The sequence below is a fragment of the Schistocerca serialis genome, chromosome 11, assembly GCF_023864345.2.
Source record: "Schistocerca serialis cubense isolate TAMUIC-IGC-003099 chromosome 11, iqSchSeri2.2, whole genome shotgun sequence".
In the NCBI taxonomy this organism is placed as follows: domain Eukaryota; kingdom Metazoa; phylum Arthropoda; class Insecta; order Orthoptera; family Acrididae; genus Schistocerca; species Schistocerca serialis.
The window spans coordinates 99,365,095-99,388,101 of NC_064648.1; the positions used below are offsets into that span (position 1 = coordinate 99,365,095).

The 23,007-nt window shown below is 43.8% G+C and overlaps 2 protein-coding genes across 4 annotated transcripts in view; both read left to right on the top strand.

Moving 5' to 3' along the window:
- The window catches only part of LOC126426733 (zinc finger protein 430-like), a 495,002-nt gene that overhangs the window by 173,647 nt on the left and 298,348 nt on the right, over positions 1–23,007 (top strand). The gene's annotated exons all lie outside the window — the stretch shown is intronic.
- Positions 19,389–20,506, top strand: LOC126426738 (uncharacterized). Of its 2 annotated transcripts, none has more exons than XM_050088707.1 (2): positions 19,389–19,458; positions 19,964–20,506. In XM_050088707.1, the coding sequence occupies exons 1-2, from the start codon at positions 19,412–19,414 to the stop codon at positions 20,223–20,225; spliced, it is 309 nt and encodes a 102-aa protein (XP_049944664.1). In that variant the 5' UTR covers positions 19,389–19,411; the 3' UTR covers positions 20,226–20,506. The 2 variants fall into 2 exon arrangements, 1 of the variants encoding a protein (XP_049944664.1); XR_007576405.1 differs by having other exon boundaries at positions 19,445–19,613.

A 23,007-nucleotide genomic window follows, 5' to 3' on the forward strand; every position in this document is an offset into this window, starting at 1 on the left:
CAAACGTATAGTTGTGACGACCACGGCGGACAGAGCCATCACACCGACGACATCTCAGACGCCGTCGCAATCTGTTCCACCGCGCGACCGTGGCGTGGGGCGCGGACGGCGGAGGGAGTGCGCCGCGGGCGGAGGGTATTTAAATCGGCCGCCGCCGCGACCGAACCCAGTTCCCTCTGAGCAGCCATAGGGTACGGATCTCCGTGCCGGCACGTTCACAGGAGCTCAGTCCGTCAGTTCACCTGATGATGGCGACATGTATGATCGCCGAAATATTGTGTCCGTTGGACACTATAGACCGGCAGCACACCCGTGGATATTTTGATTATCAAATACGCCGAGAGAAACTCAAGAATCACAATTCCAATATGAATCTTGACAACACGTTACAAACACCAGTTGGTCAAAACACAAACATTAACTTGGAAACTATAGCTGACAGCAACCAAAGTGGTACAACTGAACATAAACACGAAATTTGATTATATGAAACTCAATATATAAAGCAGGTTATGAATATCAAAACTGATAATTTGTCACACAATATGAACACTGTCATACAGGATCTAAATACAATGAAACAAGAACAGAAGCAAGTAGTCAAGGATTTGCAAGACACATTCTCACAGAAGTTTGATGACTTAGCCACAAATTCTCACACTGAAATTGACGAAAAATTGAATAATATGGAAAAACAAGTAAACTATGAAGTACTTCCTGAAGCTAACAGTAACATTACAGAGCTAAAACAGAAGGTAGATTCTTTTAATGACCATAATGATTTAACAGAGAGCAACAGCTAAAGGAAATCACAGATGCAAACACAAATATTGAAGCCAAACAAAACCAGTTGTGTTCGTCAAAAACTAAATAAATACTGTGAAGGTGTACCTCTAGCTGTAGAAGTGCTTACTTTAAGGATAACAACATTAGAACTTGACTCCAGTGATAGATTTAATTATTTTGCGCTCCTAGGCACACCATATTATATGCACCCCCTCAAAAAAAACATGTTTTAAATAATAACTATTAGCTGATCACTTCAAAATTGCCATTTTGAGTGGGAGCACTGTGAGCTGTTTTCGTACCCTGCTATTGTTGTTCTGAAGGACGCATCTGTGGTCTAGTCACGCTCAATCAAAATGTAATATGGTTCCTGAACTGTACTTGGTGTACAGTAGCGAATAAACAAACTTAATACTGCATTTTGTCAACACATTAGAAAGACAAGAGAAATGAAGAAAAGGAAAATAACTTTTCTTTTATGGTCTAAAAATTCAGCAGAACGTGTAGGAGACAACGGATTTTTGTTAGGCATTCCAGTTTAATATGTTCCTTTACCTGAAACCGTTGAAAAGGAAAATATAAAGTTGTGTTACGATCTAAAAATTGAAGTGAACGTGACACACATTAGAAATTAATGTGTAGTTTTACAGAGATGCGTTCAAAATTAAAATTGAACTGCCGTTTTGCGATCTAATAACTTGAGCGTGTAGGAGATAAAAAAAAAAACACTTTCGTATTAATACGTGAATCTATAGGAAAGTTTAAGAAATAAAAATGAAATAGAGATTTCGGTGCTTGTTCCACACGCAAGAAGAAGTAAAGAAGTACCGAAAGATCTTACTCTCTGTCAGAATTGGAAAGTTTAGCATTAATATGGGCTTTTAAAAAGTTTGAATATTTTTTGTGAGGTAAGAATACCAAAGTTTACTGTGACCATCAGTCACTGTCATTTCTTTTAACATGTATTGCACTGTAGTTTAGCTAGGTGGTGTCTATATTTACAAGGATTTAATTTCGAGGTCATATTAAAGGAAGTCAGAATGTTACTACAGATGCCTTGTCTATGTTACCACAAGGTTTAGAGGAATTTGGTGAACTAACAGAGCAGGATGTAGAAATCAAAACGTTATTAATGCAAGGTACAACACAACAGTCTGATTACCATAAGTTTTGTAAGCAAATGAAAATTATACTACAGCAAGTTCGCAGATGGAGTAAAGTCATGCAAAACCTTAAGCGAGATGAAGGTGGGAAGGTGAGTAAATGGTATAAGGAGCACAAGGCTCTTTTGTTTCATAGGAAACATGAAAAATCTGATCAATGGTGTGTATATTCCTGAAGATTATATCGACGAAGTTGTAAGACACGCACACGAAGTATGGGGACATTATGGAGTAGGCAAATGTTTCAACGCTTTGTTATTTTCTAAATACGTGCAGGCGAGTCCTACAGGTATTAAAAGAATGTGCAATATGTCAAAACTAAAAACAGTCCAATGTGTCAAAATATACTGAGCTACATCCAATACTCACAAAAAAAACCCTAGATATGGCATCCCTGGACATAGCTGGTCCATATTCAAGAAGTAAAGGAAGAGTAAGATATATAGTACCACTATACGACATTTTCTTGAAACATGTCAAAATGTATGCCATTAAAAATGCAACAGCCACAAATATCAGAAAAAGAATTGAGGGGTACTATTTGATAGGAGTAGGTAAACCAAAGGTACTACTAACTGATAATGCTTCATATTTCGTTGGGCAAAAGTGAAAACAATTAATGCCTCGGGGCATACACCCCTCACAAACACGTCGGATTTGTGGAATACGTAACTCCCTTCATGTAAATTGTCAATAACATTCCACATTCTTCAATAGGTTCACACCTGACGAATTAATGTTCCAGACAAAACAAATGAATGAGTGGGAGTCGCTCATACCAATGGTAGCCACTACAGAAATGACACTACAAGACAAAATCAAACAAGCCATCATCATACTAGAAAACAGTTCGAGTATAGAAAGAAAATTGATAATATGAAGCTGAAGCGTGTTACACAATTTTTGGAAGGGCAGCGAGTCTTCTTAAAGACACACCCTAAATCGACAAAATTTGGGAAACTGAATAAGAAGTAGCAATTACTCTTCTCAGGACCATATGTAATTTCCAAAATACCATACCCTGGGATGTACAGATTAGCCCATGAAAAACAGGGAGAGACAAGAGTCTTCTCCCTCACGACGATTTAAAAGCCTTTATATAATGGTGAAGCTTGGTAACATTTTTTCTTTCTATCACAAAATAACTGTACATAGAGTACGTAAATCGAACTGTAAATTTTTCCTCTGGGGTGTATTTTAAGATAAAGTAATGTGTATAGGCGTAAGTAATTCTTTGGATTTGTACACGTAGGTATAAAATTACCTGCAATGAGAAGTAATACACCGCATCATGTGAAGCGAAAGTGTAAACAAAATCAGCGTATGGCTCAGCTGTCCACACTCAACAATATGTGCTGACATCAGTAGTAGGAGAGTCTGGCAGAAGGCACAACCAAATAGGAATGCAGTATGTACAAGTACTTAACTTAAATACAAAGTAAACGGAAATTCGAAGCAATTGCATCTACTACCTAAGAACTAAGGAACCTATTGATATATGTACACAGTGATTTAATTAAATACTAGGCTATATACAACATATTTACAAGTAAATGAAAGCATTATGACAAATTATACGAGACATGTAAGCTAAGGGGAAACGACAAAATACCGTAAGAAATGTGAAATAATTTTCTTTGTAGGGCAAATAATCATAAAGGTTAACAGAATGAACGAATGTCTATGAATTTAAACAAAGTATGGAAATATCTGCGGACGGATGTAATGACCAAATACATCATTTTGCAGACAGTATGCACTTTTAACGTGAAATATAGGTGCAAAATTATGTCATTGTGCAAAACATAGTTGCGTATTTATGCTATCACAAACACAGAGATGCATGGAAAACTGCCGCATCGTGCATGACGTTTAAATTTATTACATTGATGCTAGTAACTCAATTCAATATAAATTTGGCATACAGTAACCAAGTGAGCGGCTGAGTGTTCCTACAACATTAATATCATTGTACAACTCGTAATTAGGAGATATGATGTTATAAGCAGTGAGATGTGTGAATAACTGCAGCATTGTGGATGATGGTTAAATTTGTTACTTCTTTTCATACTATATATATATATATATATATATATATATATATATATATATATATATCTGTGTGTGTGTGTGTGTGTGTGTGTGTGTGTGTGTGTGTGTGTGTATGTGTGCCTGCAAAATTTATTGCGAATAGATTTAGTAGTGTATATATACCTCACTGCTGCTAAATCTGTTCGCACCACATTTTCCAGACGGTGTCCACATATGCCGTCGAATGCACCTACTAAATTATATCACTGTATGACACATAGATCAGGAGATACGACGTCATTAACATTAAGCACACAGCCAGACACTGTTATAAAGAAATAAATACCTAGGCAACGCCGGGTTTCTCCTCTAGTACAGAATTAAAATAAAAGTAAATAAATGTGCTACTAGTAAGATTAGAACCAGTTACTTTAAAATTACAAAATGCTAACACTATTAACACTATATGCTCAGATGCCGACATTCTGCTACATTCTGCTACATTAAGCTACTTTTTTTCTTTTTTACTTATCAATGTTTAGAAATCTTATAATATTATATGACTATTTTTTAGAATTTTTTTCTGAGAATTCGATATTGCTTTAAGAAATCGATGTCTAGGCGATGACCTAGACGTCATATAAGCATGAAGAAAATCATAAAATGCTAATCTGACTATTGGTGAAACCATCAAGCAAAGTTTGTGTGAATTCTCTTGCGAGAGCACATTGAAGGAAACAGAGATGAAAGACACAGAAAGCTCCTCTTCTCCATCACGTGCAACAGGCAGCAGCGACTCGTGTGCAGTGATTCTTCCTGTGTGTTCATTTCCCACAGGATAATCACAAAGAATGGAGCATTTAAGCTGTCATTTCACAGCCTGCGGTTTCAAATATCAATATTGTGCGTGCCGAAGTCAACGTGCTGCTGAACGCTCAGAAACGACGCGACTTGTGCGTTCAATATGCCTTCACAACGTTGTATATGCGATCGCGGCACCAAAGCAGTTATGGGCTGTATCTGGCTTGCAAACCACAATGTTTAGCTGTATTAAAACACACATGTGCTCCCTTGACTGCATGTTAGTCATGTTATGCTGTCTGTAGTGTTCATAAATAAAATCTTCAATGCCCATGAATATATTATAAGGCAAAAAGAAAGTACGATGTCCAGTCAATAAGGACATCGGCTCATAAAAGTTCCATTACAAAGAGTGAGATAAAAATTTATAATAGTTCTACACACAAAATAACAATTATTTCATCAGCCTCAGTTTTCAATAAAATCCTAAGGTCATTCTAACTTGATCAGTGTTCCTTTAAGCAGCAGAACCTTTACAACATGCAAAATACAAAACTCTAAACAAGAAAGTGCAAAATGTCTTACTGCAAATGGTGCAAACTATCTTACACATTAAACCAATCGAACAAAGTCACTTTTCAGAAAGAGCACATACATATTTACAAACCATCGATTATTATAGAACATACTTTTACTAGCCTGACAAGAAAATATTAGAACCTATTAGGAAACGTGAAGACTCGTAAAAAAAATTAAAACTAGTGAGATGTGTACCAGTGACACCTCAACCAATACCTTACAATTCTGTGACTATACTCATTGCATTACACCTACTGTAAGTGTCATGCAACCATACTTTGCTTCTTATTATGTGCTCAAAGCTTTAATTGTAAATAGGTTACTAACTGACATTTAATTATAACAAATTGTACAAGAGCACTGCATTTCTTGAGGATCCTCAATGTGCCATTGCTTTGAAATAATATGTTGTTGCTTTGTTATGGTTTTCGTCCATAGACTGGTTTGGTGCACCCCTCCATGCTACTCTATCCAACGCCAGCTGCGTCATCTCCCAGTACTTACTGCAACCTGCATCCTTCTAAATCTGCTTAGTGTATTCATCTCTTGGTCCCTCTCTGCGATTTTTACCCTCCACTCTGCCCTCCAGTACTAAATTGGCGATCCCTTGATGACTCAGAACATGTCCCAACAACCGATCCCTTCTTCTAGTAAAATTGTGCCACGAACTCCTCCCCAATTATATTCAATACTTCCTCATTAGTTATGTGATCTACCCATTTACTCTACAGCATTCTTCTGTAGCACCACATTTCGAAAGCTTGTATTTTCTTCTTGACTTAACTAGTTATCATTCACGTTTCACATCGATACATGGCTACACTCCACGCTAATACTTTCAGAAAATATTTCCTGACACTTAAATCTATACTTGATGTTAACAAATTTATCTTCTTCAAAAACGCTTTCTTTGCCATTGCCAGTATAAATTTTATATCCTCTCTACTTCCACCATCATCAGTTATTTTGCTCCCCAAATAACAAAACTCGTCTATTACTTTAAGTGTCTCATTTCCTAATCTAATTCCCTCAGCATCACCTGATTTAATTAGACTAGATTCCATTATCATCATTTTGCTTTTATTAATGTTTATCTTCTATCCTCCTTTCAAGACACTGTCCATTCCATTCAACTGCTCTTCTAGATCCTCTGCTGTCTCTGACAGAAATACAATATCATCACCAAACCTCAAAGTTTTTATTTCTTTTCCATGGATTTTGATTCTTACTCCAAATGTTTCTTTTGTTTCCTTTACTGCTTGCTCAATATACAAATTGAATAACATCGAGGATAAGCCACAACCTTGTCTCACTCCCTTCCCAACCACTGCTTCCCTTTCATGCCCCTCGACTCTTATAACTGCCATCTGGTTTTTGTACAAATTGTAAATAGCCTTTCGCTCCCTGTATTTGATCCCTGCCACCTTCAGAATTTGAAAGAGAGTACTCCAACCATCATTGTCAGAAACCGTCTCTTAGTCTACAATTGCTAGAAACGTAGGTTTGCCATTCATTAAACTATCTTATAAGATAAGTCGTAGGATCAGTATTGCCTCACGTGTTCCAACATTTTTATGGAATCCAAACTGGTCCTCCCCGAGGTCGGCTTCTACCAGTTTTTCCATTCTTTTGTAAAGAATTTGTGTTAGTATTTTGCAGCCGTGACTTATTAAGCAGATAATTCGGTAATTTTCACACCTGTCAACACTTGCTTTCTTTGGGATTGGAATTATTATATTAATCTTAAAGTCTGAGGGTATTTCGCCTGTCTCATAAATCTTGCTCATCAGATAGTAGAGTTTTGTCAGGGCTGACTCTCTCAAGGTAATCAGTAGCTGTAATGGAATGTTGTCTACTCCTGGGGGCATTGTTTCGATTTAGATCTATCAGTGCTCTGGCAAATTCTTCACACAATAACGTATCTTCTATTTCAGCTTCATCTATGTCCTCTTCCCTTTCCATAATATCGCCCTCAAATACATCGCCCTTGTATGCTCTCTCTATATACTCCTTCCACCTTTCTGCTTTCCCTTCTTTGCTTAGAACTGGTTCTCCATCTGATCTCTTGATATTCATACAGCTGGTTCTCTCTTCTCCAAAGGTCTCTTTCATTTTCCTGTAGGCAGTATCTATCTTACCCCAGGCAATATACACTTATATCCTCTAGCCATCCCTGCTTAACCATTTTGCATTTCCTGTCGGTCTCATTTTTGAGCCTTTTTTATTCCTTTTTGCCTGCTTCATTTACTGCATTTTTATATTTTCTCCTTTCATCAATTAAACTCAGTATCCCTTCTGTTACCTAAGGATTTCTACTAGCCTCATCTTGTTACCTACTTGATCCTCTGCTGCCTTTACAATTTCATCTTTCAAAGCTACCCATTCTTCTTCTACTGTATTTCTTTCCCCTGTTTTTGTCCATTGTTCCATAATGCTCTGTACAACTTCTGGTTCTTTCAATTTATCCAGATCCCACCTCCTCAAATTCCCAGCTTTTCGCAGTTTCTTCAGTTTTAATCTACAGTTAATAACCAATAGGTTGTGGTTGGAGTCCACAACTGCCCCTGGAAATGTCTTATAATTTAAAACGTGATTCCTAAATCTCTGTCTACCACTATACAATCTATCTGAAACCTTCCAGTGTCTCCAGGCCTCTTCCACGAATACAACCTTCTTTCATGATTTTTAAACCAAATGTTAGCTGTGATTAAGTTATGCTCTGTGCAAAATTCTACCAGGTTGCTTCCTCTTTCATTCCTTATCCCCATTCCATATTCGCCTACAACTTTTCCTTCTCTTCCTTTTCCTACTATCGAATTCCAGTCCCCTATACCTATTAAATTTTCGTCTCCCATAACGATCTTAATAATTTCTTCTGTCTCATCGTACATTTCTTGAATCTCTTCGTCGTTTGCGGAGCTAGTTGGCATATAAACTTGTACTACTGAGGCAGACGTGGGCTTCGTGTCTATCTTGGCTAAAATAATGTGTTCACTACACTGTTCATAGTAGCTTCCTCACGCTCCTATGTTTTTATTCGTTACTAAACCTACTCCTGCATTACCTCTATTTGATATTGTATTTATTACCTTGTATTCAACTAACCAGAAGTATTGTTCCTCCTACCACCGAAATTCACTAATTCCCACTATATCTAACTTTAACCTATCCGTTTCACGTTTAAATTTTCTAACCTACATACCTGATTGAGGGATCTGGCATTCCACTCTCCAATCCGTAGAACGCCAGCTTTCTTTCTCCTGATAACGATGTCCTCTTGAGTAGTCCCTGCCCGGAGATCTGAATGGGGGACTGTTTTACCTCCAGAATATTTTACCCAAGAGGACGCCATCATCATTTAACCATACAGTAAAGCTGCTTGCCCTCAGAAAAATTACGGCTGTAGTTTCCCCTTGCTTTCAGCCAGTTGCAGTACCAGCTCAGCAAGGCCGTTTTGATTAGTGTTACAAGGCCAGAACAGTCAATTATCCAGACTGTTGCCCCTTCAACTACTGAAAAGGCTGCTGCCCCTTTTCAGGAACCACACATTTGTCTGGCCTCTCAACAGATACCCCTCCGTTGTGGTTGCACCTACAGTACAGCTATCTATATTGCTGAGGCACGCGAGCCTCCCCATCAGCAGCAAGGTCCACAGTTCATTGGAAGTATACGTTAGGGGGGTATATGGGAGGGCATATGGGGTATATAGGGGTATAGGGGAGGTATATTGATATATATATTAATGTAACTTTCATAATATGCGAGTTACAATAATTATTTAACCACAAATATGACGTTGCTCGTCATTTTAACAAATCATACAATTAACGGCGGGTTTTCGAGCGATTTTCAATTCGTCGATGCATAGAAACGTCGTATATACACATGGGTCATGTATACATATGAGTCATGTATACATATGGGTCAGTTGAAACTGAAAGCCAATATGCCGTCTCGCGACTCTGTACTGAAGAGAAATGGCGTACATGTGACGTAGGTGGCGTTCTTTCACCTCATTGGTCAACAGGCAAACACACATTCAGAGTTTACGTCATGCCAAATACTGCTCTGCATGTTCAGAAAGACTCCCCAACGTGCTTTTTTCACGCTCTGACGTCAGAAGTCGGCACGCTCAACGCTCAGCTTTCGAATGCACAGTCTGTGTGCTGAGGGCCTTAATGCCTTCCTCTCACAGGATGTGGACGAGGAGTTAGTGACGTCAAAGTTCCACTACACTGCGGAGCGTGAAATGAAGAATCTGTCATGTCAGATTTTTGCGTCGCGGAGAGCGATATCGCCAATGAGGTGCGACATCGTTCTTCCATCACAAGCAGCAATATTATATACAATTAAACTTCGTAATTGGTGAATTTTTTATTGTAGAGTAAATGGTATCTATATAAACTGTTTAAAAGCATCAACAAATTGAGGCTAACTCGAAAACGCACCGTTTTCGCAACGATTGTGAAAATAACCTTGCCTGTTACGTATTCACGACTAACTGAACGGATTTCGGTGAAATTTTGTACTGAGATTGCTTGAAACGTGTGGGAGGACGAGGCTTCTTCAAAAAGTTTTTTTAAAAAATGGACCGCTTAAAGGGCACTGTAGACACTGAAAACGCCCAAAGTAGAAGGAATTACGTTTTTGTGACTTTTGAGAGACACAAATTCATTCAAACAAGTGGTTGCTGTTGCAAAAGTATGTTAAAGATTAAGTGGTTACAGATCCACAACTGCAGTCAGCATAACACTGACTACCACAATGCCATCTGTCGGCGACAACAAGTAACAGCTGTGTGGCACACCGCCGTCCAGAAACTGCCGCCAGTTGGAAGTCGCGTTCTTTTCACGTTTTGATGTCTCGTCGAACAGTATTTGAAGTGGGGCTCATCTCAACAAATGTATATTTATTGTTCTTTAAGAATATTGATATAAGCAAACGACAATTTCAATAGTGATTGTGAAACTATTCAACACTCGGTCTTACAGCTACAGGCTGTTAAGCATTTGCTAGTTGTAACATTCTGCCTCGCCTTCCTTACACGCCTCCCGTCCCACACGCAGATCCTCTGCGACCTCATTCCTTTCCTCCATGTGCTCCTATTCCTCGAACATATCTGCATACTCTACACCTCCCGCCGCCTTGATCCCCCTCATCCCCTGCTTGCTCCTCTCCTCTCCAACCCTCGCCCTCTGCCGTACCTTCACTATTGTGTCCCCCCTACCCACCATCTCCACACCCTTCATCTCCTTTTCCAAGGTGGATTCCGTCAACTCCCCCTCCCGGATGATGCCCTCTTTCCCTCCATTTATCCCTCCTATCAACTCTGATCCTCACCTCCCCCTCCTTTCCTCTGTCCTTTTCCCGGGCTCCCCGCCATTCCATCCTGTTTTTTCTCACCACCTAACCTCTCTCTGCTTCCCCTCTCCCCCCCACCTGAGTCTTTTTGTACACCCCCTCCTCTGCCTTTTCCCACATTCTGTCCTGTCTGCCCAGCACCCGCTGTCCTCTTACGGGTCCTCGACCTCCATTGGCTCTTTTCCCCCTTCCCCACTTCATTTTTACCTTCCCCCCCCTTTTCCTTTCTCGTCATATGTCCAGGTTCCCCCTATCTGCCCTCGGCAGTGGTATATCATATTTGTGCCAATTTTGTAGTGCAGTGTACAAGTAAATGTTCAGTGTTGTTCGTCTTTCCAAAGTGTTGCGAACAGAAACCATGCTGTCGCTGGGTGTACATTTTATATCTCTCGTGAACAGAAACCAGACTGTCGCCGTGTTTTTTTAATTGTGTGTCATTTCTTTTATCCTGTCTGCTTCATATGTATTTTATTAGCATCATCAACCCCTTGTTCTATGTTTTAAGCTCCACGATTTTCCGCCATTTTGGCATTCAAATCTCCGATTTTATCGCCTGTTTTTATTATTTATTATCTTCATCTTTGTAAAACAAATTCTGTAGGCTGAAGAGCGGCATACTATGCTGCTGCCAGCCCGCCCCCTTTGTGAGAAATCGAAACCCAATACAGGAAAAAAAAAGAAAAAAAAGATTGAGAACGGATCCTTCGAAGTCTACGGATTATACTTCTTGTCTTCTTCTTCTGGTTTAAAAATTCTGTAGGCTGAAGAGCGGCGTTCTAAGCTGCTGCCATCCCACCCCTTTGGGGGGGGGGGGTGGGAATCGAAATTCAATAAAGGAAAAAAAACCGGATTATACTGCCTGGGCTACCCTCAGGGTGTAATCTACGGTTTCGAAACGCCTGTTGCTGTTGCCGTCACCGTCTGTCTGCCTGCCTGCCACTGTCATCTGTCCGCCGTCGCCAGGAACGGTTTAGACAGATGCTGCGAAAAAAAGATATGGAATATATCAAACAATGGCAGTATGACACTATTTAGTATCTCTGGGGCAGGTATTCGAAATTGATTCCAAGCTAAGAATTCAGGTCCCGCTGCCCTTGAAAATTCCAACATCTGTTCTTGGAGAAGTTGGAACAGATTTAGATTCTTGGCAAGCTGAATGTGTAGATGATGTCACCTTACCACCACAACAACCAAACTTTGACTGCACAACGGATTTCAGTAAGTATCAAATTCAGTCTGGTGAGGAATACTTGCCTTTTTTTTACACATACTTGTCAGGGTACTGTGCCAATGCTGTTCTTAAGAAGCTGAGATGCGAGACATGTAAAACATATCTAGACCGAGGTAAAACACTATCAGCAATAGAATGAGGTTATTAATGTTGTTATTTCTGCTTATTCGCTTGTTGAAATCACGGTCTCTGCAGAACATCAAAACAGCTTAACCAGATTATCTTCCCAGAGAAATTTACTTTTTAAGATTAGATGTTATTAAAAATGAAGACTTCTACCTAAGGGAGTTTTCTTTTACTTCAGACAGATCACACAGGCGACAGAATTCTTCAATGGGTAGTAAAAGTACCGTGTTATATGTTTCTCAATAATTATGTTAAAAAATTAACGATAGCCATAACGGTAATAACAGCAAAAAGAGAAAACTGTCAACTGTAAAGTAGTTTGGAATAAATTTTGTGACAGTTTAACAAACATTTACATTGATAATTTTCCCAGCATTCCTAATTTTCTCTTCGCAATACGTGTAATTGCATTGTTAACACTGAAAGGGCATTATTCTAAGCCTATATTTTACTGACAAAGATTTAGATTCATTAACAGCGGTATTCTGGTACATATTTGACACTTCTGTGGCACATACAGACGGAGGTGTCAGATTTATGAAATCTCCCTTTGGTCTTTTTTTGTTAAAACTTGGTTACATGACAGTTTACAATTAAACTAACCCAGGCGACAATACATATATGATCTTTTATGAGTCATATACATCTCAGTGGATTACAGTTCTGACGAAGTAATTAAACTTATGATCACCAGAATAATTATTTCATCCTGTCTACTAACTTTTACTAAAACTATCTCTAGCACAGTAACTCTAATAGTGTAATTTACAGGCTGTGGTGTATGCCGGTTTCTCTCACAACGTTTTTCTTAACAAGCAGTAATATTTTGCAAATGATAGAAAACACAATAGAAGAAAATCACAGAGCATTGTGTCCAGCGTAACATGCATTTTGCACAACAGCATACAGGAACGGCTTAGTTTCTTTTTAAATGATAAAGGGCGGCACAATTTCTTTGTAAATTGTGGCACACAGATTGATATTCGAGAACTAAGTCTGGTGATTTTGTTACGCTTTCACGAAAAAAGTGCAGGCTCTTGCGGTAATGCAGCGACGGCCTAGCGGCGATGACGTCACAGTTGACCGTGAGGCCTGTGTATCAGAAGCTGTGGGCTCAACCCCCTGCAGTCTTCTGCGCGCCTGACTGCCGAGTCCTCGGACTGCCTAGTTATGTCGTTTCAGCCTCGCCCTCCATCGAACATTTTTTAATGGGCTGAGGTTCTCATTTCAGTGAATTATTTTCCAACATCGAACATGCTCTGCTCCAATAGATAGAAGTTGAAGCACGTTTTATTAAGTTACGTCTTACAAGGGAACTGATCACCAATGTTTAATATTATTATTTTGTAGCGCCTTTGTATTTCCTGCAGAGTAAATCTGTCTCGCTCGTTCGAGACCATCAGTAACAGTGCTCCTCGATTGCGAAATGAATGACCTATTGACGTTGTTACGCATCGTAATTGATATATCACTACTTAACCTCTTCACGGTCTGCATACTGACGCCAGCGAGCATACACTGCGATTTTCGAGCACTGATGAATAGGCTCAAACCGTGTTTGGTTGCACCTCTGCCAAAAATTCCCAAAACAATTTGTAACAATTTGCTACTCCTGTTTTTTTTTTCTTTATTGTGATTTTAACACCTTATACAAAGGCGGGCTGGCAGCAGCACAATACGCCGCTCTTCAGCCTCGAGTGTTACAACAAGTAGTACATAAAGGTGGCACAGAGTAGACAGTAAAAATGGTGGGCAAAAAATGTAGACACTAAAAATCGATAAAACATGTAGCCGTTCACGCTAGACGAGAAACATCACTAACACTGGGCGACACGATGCACAGAACATGGATGATGGCGACGGCACGTGAACGGTGGGGGCGTGACGGCGAACAACACTACACACAAACGAAGGCACACACACGAAACACTGACGGCGATGATCCCCGGTGCGCGAATGTTCACTGAGCGTGTACGAGTCCGGGGACCTGCCAAGAGAGGAGGTGGAGGAGGAGGAATGGGAAGGGGAATGGGAGAGGGGGGAGCAGAGATGCCAAGGGCAAAGGAGAGAGGGGGAGGGAGGAAGAGGGAGGGAAGCCCGGTGGAGAGGGGAGGAGGGAGGGGGGAAAGGAAAGAGGAGGGAAGGGAAGGGAGGGAGGGAGGGTGACTAAAGGAGAGGACATAGGAGGTGGGGGGGAGGATCAAAGTTGATAAGAGGGGTAGATGGAGGGGACGAGGACATCATCAGGGAGGGGGAGCTGGCGGAAGCCACCTTGGGAGAGGGTAAGGAGGGTGGAGAGATGGAGACCGGGTGGGACGTGGGAATACAGGCGCGGCAGCGGGCGGGGGTGGGAGAGGATTGGGGAAACGAGCGGGTGAGGAGAATCAAGTTTACGTGAGGTGTACAGGATACGTATCCTTTCAAGGAAAAGGAGGAGGTGGGGGAAGGGGATGAGATCATACAGGATCCGCGTGGGGGAGGGGAGACGGATGCGATAAGCGAGGCGGAGAGCATGGCGTTCAAGGATTTGGAGGGATTTATAAAAGGTAGGGGGAGCGGAGATCCATGCTGGATGGGCATAACAAAGGATAGGGCAGATGAGGGATTTATAGGTGTGGAGGATGGTGGAGGGGTCCAGACCCCACGTACGGCCGGAAAGGAGCTTGAGGAGACGGAGTCGGGAACGTGCCTTGGCTTGGATTGTCTGGAGATGGGGAGTCCAGGAGAGGCGACGGTCGAGGGTGACGCCAAGGTACTTAAGGGTGGGAGTGAGGGCGATAGGACGGCCATAGACGGTGAGATAGAAATCAAGGAGGCGGAAGGAAGGGGTGGTTTTGCCTACAATGATCGTCTGGGTTTTGGAGGGATTGACCTTGAGCAACCACTGGTTGCACCAAGCGGTGAACCGGTCAAGATGGGATTGGAGAAGGCGTTGGGAGCGTTGCAGGGTGGGGGCAAGGGCGAGGAAGGCGGTGTCATCGGCAAACTGGAGAAGGTGGACGGGGGGCGACGGCGGCGGCATGTCCGCCGTGTACAAAAGGTACAGAAGGGGGGAGAGGACGGAGCCTTGGGGCACACCGGCAGAGGGGAAAAAGGTGTAGGAATCGGTGTTATGGATGGTGACATAGGAAGGACGGCGGGAGAGAAAGGAACCGATCAGACGGACGTAGTTAATGGGAAGGGCAAAGGTTTGGAGCTTGAAGAGGAGACCGGAATGCCAGACGCGGTCATAAGCGCGTTCGAGGTCAAGTGAGAGGAAGATGGCGGAGCGACGGGAATTAAGCTGTTCGGAAAGGAGATGAGTGAGGTGAAGGAGAAGATCGTCGGAAGAGAAGGATGGCCGAAAGCCACACTGGGTGACGGGAAGGAGGCGGTGCTGGCGGAGATGCTGGTGGATGCGGCGGGTGAGGATAGATTCGAGGACCTTGCTGAAGACCGAGGTAAGGCTGATGGGACGGTAGGAGGAGACGGCGGACGGCGGTTTGCCAGGTTTAAGGAACATGAGGATACGGGAGGTTTTCCACAGGTCGGGGTAGTAACCGGTGGACAGGACTACATTGTAGAGCCTGGCCAGGGTGGAGAGGAAAGAGACAGGAGCTTCACGAAGGTGACGGTAGGTGGCACGATCGTGACCAGGAGCGGTGTTGCGTTTTGTGCGGAGTGTATCAATGAGATCCTGTGTAGTGATAGGGGCATTGAGTTCCGTGTGTGTAGTGTTGTCCAAGTACTGGAAGCCAGGAGCGAGGGGAGGGGAAGAGGTGTCAGTTCGATCGCGGATATCTGGGAAGAGGAAGTAATCGAACTGGGGATCATCGGGGACGGAAAATACATCGGAGAGGTAGGAGGCAAAGTGATTGGCCTTACTAAGGGAGTCAGGGAAAGGGTGATCATCATGGAGAAGAGGATAATAGGGGGAGGGTTTAGTTCCGGTAAGGCGACGGAAGGCCGACCAGAACTTGGACGAGTTGATTGGTAGGGTTGCATTTAAACGGGTGCATGTCTGTCGCCAGTCCCGGCGTTTCTTAGCCGCGAGCAAATTACGAACGTGTCGCTGGAGTTGCCGGTGGCGTCGTAGTGTGTCCGGGTCACGCGTGCGGAGGAAGGCACGGTAGAGACGACGGGATTCACGGAGGAGGAGAACGGCCTGTGGGGGTAAGGTAGGACTGTGGGGGTGGATGGCGACAGTAGGAACGTGGGCCTCCACGGCCTCAGACAAGGTCCGTTGGAGAAAGGAGGCGGCATGGGTGACATCGTCAGGGTGGTGGTAGGGGAGAGGGTGGCTATCGACCTGGGTGGAAAGGGTATCCCGGTAGGCATTCCAGTCGGCTCGGGAATAGTCGTGGACATACTTAGGGGGAGGGTCAGTACGAGGGTCGGGGCGAGGGCGACGACCGTCTGAAACGGTGAGGAGGACAGGGAGATGGTCGCTACCAATAGGCTCCAGGACATCCACCGTGATGCGGCCAAGGAGGTTGGGGGAGGAGAGGATAACATCAGGAGTGGAGTTGGATTCAGGACGGGTATGCCGGGGGATGGGGACGAGGTCACCTTGAAGGGTGGAGAGGAACCGATGCCATCGCCGTAACTGGGCAGCGGAACGACTATGGATGTTGAGGTCGGCGGCGATCACGTAGGAGGAAAAGGTACGATCGACGTGGGAGAGGAAGTCGAAGGGAATAGGAGCGTTGGGGCGGACATAGATGGTGGCGCAGGTAACGGTGAGGCCGGGGAAGAAGAGACTAAGGATCAGGTGTTCGGTGGGATCGGGAAGGAGAGGTTGGAGCCGAACGGGGATCTGGCGGTGGTGACCAATGGCAACTCCGCCACGTGCAAGCGGGAGGGGATTATCGGAGCGGTGGAGGAGGTAGGGCGAAGTGTGGACTGTGTGTTGGGGTTGCAGGAAGGTTTCATTGAGGAGGAAGGCATCCACGCGGTGGGTGGCAAGGGTGTGCAGGAACAGGCTTTTGTTGGCGGGAAGGGAGCGTATGTTGTTGAAAAGGATACGTTGCTGTCGCGCCATGACTGGGATTTAAACGAGGGTGTCAAGACGGGAGAAGGTGAAATGGGCCTGGTTGTTGGAGTAGGTGGCGTACATCTTGAGTTGGAAGATGGAACGGGCAGCAAGGGAGATCTGCTGGAGGGTGTGAGGGCGCTGAAAGGGATGAACATTCTGGAGGACGATGGTGAGGAACCTGATGATGTCCTCAGCGGTGGGTGGGGGACGAAGGGAATTGCCAGGAGGGGTGGGGGCGTCCAGAGGACGGACAGGTACGGTGAGTTCAGGAGTGGTTGGAGGGGGTCGGGCTTTACACTTTTGGGAGTAGGTGGGATGAGGGAGATTGCAGGTATTACAGGAGGGAGGGGATTGGAGGTTAGGGCACTGCCGGAGGAAGTGCGCCTGCCGACAATGCGGGCAGGTGGGGGCCTCGCGGCACTCAGCTGTGGGGTGCGCATTATAGCGCAGACACCTCTGGCAGCGCAGGGATTGAGGAGGGGAATGGGAAGGGTCGACCTTGTACTGCTGGTGGAAGAGGAGGGCACCCTCCTTCAGGAGACGGTCAATGGAGGGGGCGTCCTCAGAGAAAACCCGCATAAGGCGGGTGGGGCCGGCCGAGTTGAAAATGCGGCGGACCGCCCGCACCTCCAGCGTGGGATGGGCCTGGAGCTCCGCCAACACCTCCTCCTCCGTGATCGACGGACTGAGCCGCGTGATCACGGCGGTGAGGGTCGGCGGGCGACGCGGGGGTTGGGGTTGGCGGGTAGGAGATGGAGAAGGAGCAGGGGTAAGGGAGGCGTTGGGACCAAAACGGGTGATGGGGAGACGGGAGAGGATGTCAGTATGGAGGGTTGGGCTGGGGGAGGAGATGAGAACAGAATCTCGGCGAGGAGTGAGGAGGGAGATGGGGGCACCAGGACAATGCTGGCGAAGGAAGAGGGTGAGGTTCCGGGCTTCAAGGAGAGAGGGATCAGGACGGGGGAGGAGGTAGCGGTAGGAGGAAGGGGGAGAGGAGGAGGATGAGGGGGCAGGGACAGGCGGGGAGACTTCCATGGCATCATGGGTGGGGGAAGGAGGACGAGGCGCAGCCTTTTTGGAAGCAGAGGAAGCAGGGGTGCCACCGGGGCGCTTGACGGCGGTGGAGGAGGTGTGGGGGATGGGAACAACGGGAATGTGGCGGGGAGGGGCAGGTCCCGGGGCCGGAGTCGGCGCCGGAGATGGTGACGGTGACGGTGAAGGCGACGGCGACGGCGACGATGACGATGACGGTGGGAGTGGCGGCGGTGATGGCGAAGGTGACGGGGAGAGCTGGGCGTGGGCAGTGGCCCGACGGGCCATCACCCGAGCTGGAGCTGCAGTGACAGGCTGGGGGAGTGGGGGGAAGGGATCAGAACGAGAGGAAGAAGCGGGAGAGGGGGCGACAAAGATAGAGGGTGAAGGGAGAGTGAGGAGAGGTGGAATGGAAGGAGGGGGGTGGGACTGGGCACACCAGGTTATAGTGGTGGAGGCGGCGGAAGGGGAGGTATAGACAATGGCGGTGGTGGTAGTGGTGACAGTGGTGGTGGGGGTGGACATGACGGGAGAGAGAAACAACAACGAACAGAACGAAGAGGAGAGGACAGAAACTGGGGACAGACAAAGACGGATGAAGACGAAGACGGCCGTAGACCAGGGTCAGGACGGCGGCACCGGACGGCGGCGGCGGCGGCGGCGGCGAGCCCCGGCAGGCGGCGGCAGGCGGCGGCGGCGGCGGCGGCGGCGGCGGCGAGCACCGGCAGGCGGCGACCAGGCGTGGGCGGCGAGCCCCAGCAGGCGGCGACGGCTGCGGCGGCTGCAAGGACCGGAAGGCGGCGACCAAGCGGCGGCGGCGGCGGTGACGGTGACGGTGACGGCAAGCAGACGACACGGCAGGGATCTTCCACGTCGAAGGCGCACCCTGAGAGTAGCCCAGGCAGTGAAACTCTTCGATGAAGAAGAGAGGGAATTCAACCCTCGAATGCGCTAATCCTGTGAACAATTGTGAAGTATATGCATTTGTCACGAATTATGAGAACGAGTATTAAATATTCTTGGAATAAGCAGTGTAAACCATCGCTCTCTTATATAAAGGTCTTTGAAGAACAAGAGATATACAGTTGTTGTTTTGAGCTCTACTTCAAATACTTTCCGACTTGACGTCAAAATGCGAGATAAACGTGCCTGCCAGCTGTCGGCTGCTACTGGATGGCGAACGGCGGCCACACAGCTGTTGCCTGTCGTCGCCAACAGATGGCAGCGCGGTAGTCAATGTTTTGCTCCCAGCAGTACGTGTTGGTTCACGGCCGCCGGAGAACTGAAATGGGGCAACATTACGTTAAGGCCTACCGCATGGCTGTGGCTATAAGGTAGCGAACGGAAGCAGTTGTTTACATACTTTCGCGGTGTTTTATCCGATTTCGCGGTGTCTCTTTTATCCGACATTACAGTGTAATTACGCTATACTGGACTCTGCAAAAATTATAGCAAGTAGTCGTGACTACAGTCGAACATATAACACAATGTAAATGTACAATTCTGTGAAGTTTGTAGTGTTTTTACATGTATATGTGCAAGTGTGCTACGTGAACGACTTTCGTCTAAACAATTGCAAAAAAAAGAAAAGTTCTACTTTATTCTAGATACAATTTGAAAATAAAGTTTTGAATTCATAAGTGTAGTATCAGAATCTTCTCCTAAGTGATTTTGTGTTAATATTATGAATATTTCTACACATTTGATTCTATTTGTAGACTTGTTTCGTGATCCCCAAGCAGTAGAAAAAACCAGTCCACTCAAATTCTCATTTGCTATTTTTACATAACAGTATTTTGATTTAAGATTTTAGCAATTAATGCATCATTCTATTTGCAGATGCCAGAAAAATGTTGTGTTCGTGGTTGCAACAGCAACTACAAATCCAGCAAGGAAGAGGGTTACATCGCAGTGTTCAGATTCTGAAGCGGAAAACAGAAAACGATGGACAAGAAATATCCCCAGAAAGGACTCGACTCCATCAAATAGAAGTGTTGTTTGCATTAAACATTTTGAAGAATGTGGTGTATCAAGAGTGGAGATTTACAAGGACTCTGATGGGAACTGTCACGAGTTTCCTCGTCAAAGGCCATTGCTCTAACCAGAAGCTGTGCCATAAATATTCCCTGGGTTACCATCGTATTTAAGTAAGGTGCAGCCTCCAAGAAGGTGTGACCCAGAAATAAGAAGGAAGCGTGCACACCACAAAGAGAAGGAGAAGAATGAAGCCATGCTAAATGAGGACATTCTTGCAAATTTTCAGTGTTCGTGTGCTGAGTACCAGGATAGAATAAGCAGTGTAGGAAAGTGGAGTGTTAGTGTTAAAGAGAATAAGATATTCTTTTATACTATAGATTTTTCTAAAGACATTCCTCAGGTCAAAGTGAGTATGGAAATTAATGACAAACTCATTTCAAGTGTGTGTGTGAATGGTTTCATTCTGTCATATGAGCAGCTCAGCTGGATTTTACCTTCCTCACTTAGAGTAACCAGATGGTCACAAATAGAAAATATTTTGAGTAGAGATATCAACTGTGATAGCTACACACCCACTTTTAGTTCTCCTTTAAATGAATTAAAGAATATTGTGAAGAAACTTACTCTGCATTCAGAAGCTAATCCAAATTGCTGTGCCACACTCTTGTTTCTGTTGAAACAGATAGATTTGTCGGCAATGAATAAGCGGACGTATTTGGTTGATATGATGATGCATGCATTTATCATCTACAACCAATCTCCAGCATGCTATACAGCACTCCGGTCAAGTGGATTACTTACCTTACCACATGTCAAACACATTCAGCAGCTTTCATCTTCACTGAAGATTTGTCCAACCAATAAATCACAAAATGCCCATTTTCTTAAAATTGTTGTGGATAAATTAGATGAGAGATAAAAATTTGTAATTCTGCAAGTGTATGAAATTTATGTTAAGCCATGTATTCCGTTTAAAGGGGGGAAACTCCATGGATATGCAAAAAAATAATGCCCCAACTGAGGCAAGAACTGTGCTTGCCTTTCTCACATCATCTTTATATGGCCGTTTGAAAGAAGTTGTTCATTTGATTCCTGTCAAACAGTTGTCAGGCTCAGATCTCTATAAATTAACACTTAGTGTGTTGCAGTTTCTTTCCTCATGTGGTCTGACTGTTGTTGTTATTATATCTGATAACAACAGAATTAATAGGAATATGTTTTCACTATTGGTAAAGAATTCCAGCAGTCCATATTCCTTTCTGTATTGTGGTTCCCCTGTATTTGTAATGTTTGACACTGTTCGTTTGTTAAAAAGTATTAGGAACAACTGGTTGAACCAGAGGGACAACAGTGACAGAACATTTAAATTTCCCCATTTTGACTCAGCATCCAATGACCTGCTAATCACAAAATTTTCAGATATTGAGAACCTATACAAAAAGGAACTCGACTAGCTTTTGAAATTAGCTCCTCGGTTGACTCACAAATCAGTGTATCCCAGTAGCTTAGAAAGACAAAATGTCAATCTTGCCTGAAATATTTTTAATGAGACACTTGCAGGCTTAAAAGCTGAATATGGTGAAAATTCAGGAACTGTACTGTTTGTTGAAATCATTCTCCGTTGGTGGAATATTATTAATGTTAAGAACTGTACAAAGGGAATTCACAAACAAAATGAATTGTGTCTGCCTTTCATTAGTGCTTCTGATGACAGGCTTGAATTTCTTGACAAATTTTTGGCTTGGTTAGAGAGATGGAGGGCTTTGGACACTACCAGTTTTCTGACCACAGACACACATCAGGCATTGTATCAGAGTACTTCAGCTACTTCAGAAGTTGTTGAATATTCTTTCAGCATTGTTGGTGTGCAGTATCTTCTGACGGGAAAACTGCAAACTGATAATTTGGAATCACGGCTTAGTAGGTATCGTCAATTATCGGGTGGAAACTACAATGTTTCTGTAACCCAGGTTTTTGGATCTGAAAAGAAGGTGCGTATAATGTGTGTTTTGGGAATAAAGTCTGCAAAATATGGCCCAGTAAAATTTTCTCCAGAAGTAATGAATGACATAAGCATCTCAGATGTAATGTCTACGGATGTTGACGTGAATCCGTTTGTAAGTGTTTGGAACAACATAGGCAATGAAAATGTTGATGCACACCAATCTGTGCTTCTGTATGTTTGTGGTCGTGCAGCACACAAAACAACACAATTGCTCAGTTGCACAACATGCACTGATTTTGGTTTGGGCACACACACCACACATAAATATTTTGATAACCTTGTCCGAAGTGGATTGACTGTGCCATCAGATATTGTTGTGGAACTTGGCACTATGCAGATTTTAATATCTGAAGAGTATGAACAAAATTCCTCACTTGTCAAAATAAAAAGCAGTTACTACTCAATCTGTTTGGCCAAGGAGTTGAATCACATGTTTCTCTGCAAATATTTGTAACAGATTCATGTCTCTGTGGAAGTCCGCTTACTGATATTTACAAAAAGCTGGTTTCCATCATGTGTAACATATTGTTAAATAATTATACAAAATGACCATTTAATATGTTCCAAGAAGGAGGGAGGTAATAGAAAATTAAAAACATTACATAACTTTAGACACACAATTATGAAACTTCTTTCTTACCCATAACCTCAGTCCTTAAATGCTCTGATTAGTACTGGCAAGGAGGAGGTGGCCACTATGAAATAAACTTTAATGCACTGATAAATTACAGTCATGCTTCTTATGCAAATCCTACAGCAAGGTCCCCAGTTCATTCTGACTCAGAAATATGTGTGAAAGTATTTAAATAGATTGTGTATGACCTGTGATTAAAAACAAGAAATTCTAACATACTAATGAACAATACACAAAAACGTTTGTTAAAAATTATTATTATTATGC

Excerpts from the sequence above, each read along its gene's own strand:
- LOC126426738 (XM_050088707.1), top strand. The coding sequence starts at position 19,412 with ATGGGGCAACATTACGTTAAGGCCTACCGCATGGCTGTGGCTATAAG. Across the intron at positions 19,459-19,963 it reads CGCATGGCTGTGGCTATAAG|ATGCCAGAAAAATGTTGTGT; the intron begins GTAGCGAACGGA and ends TTCTATTTGCAG.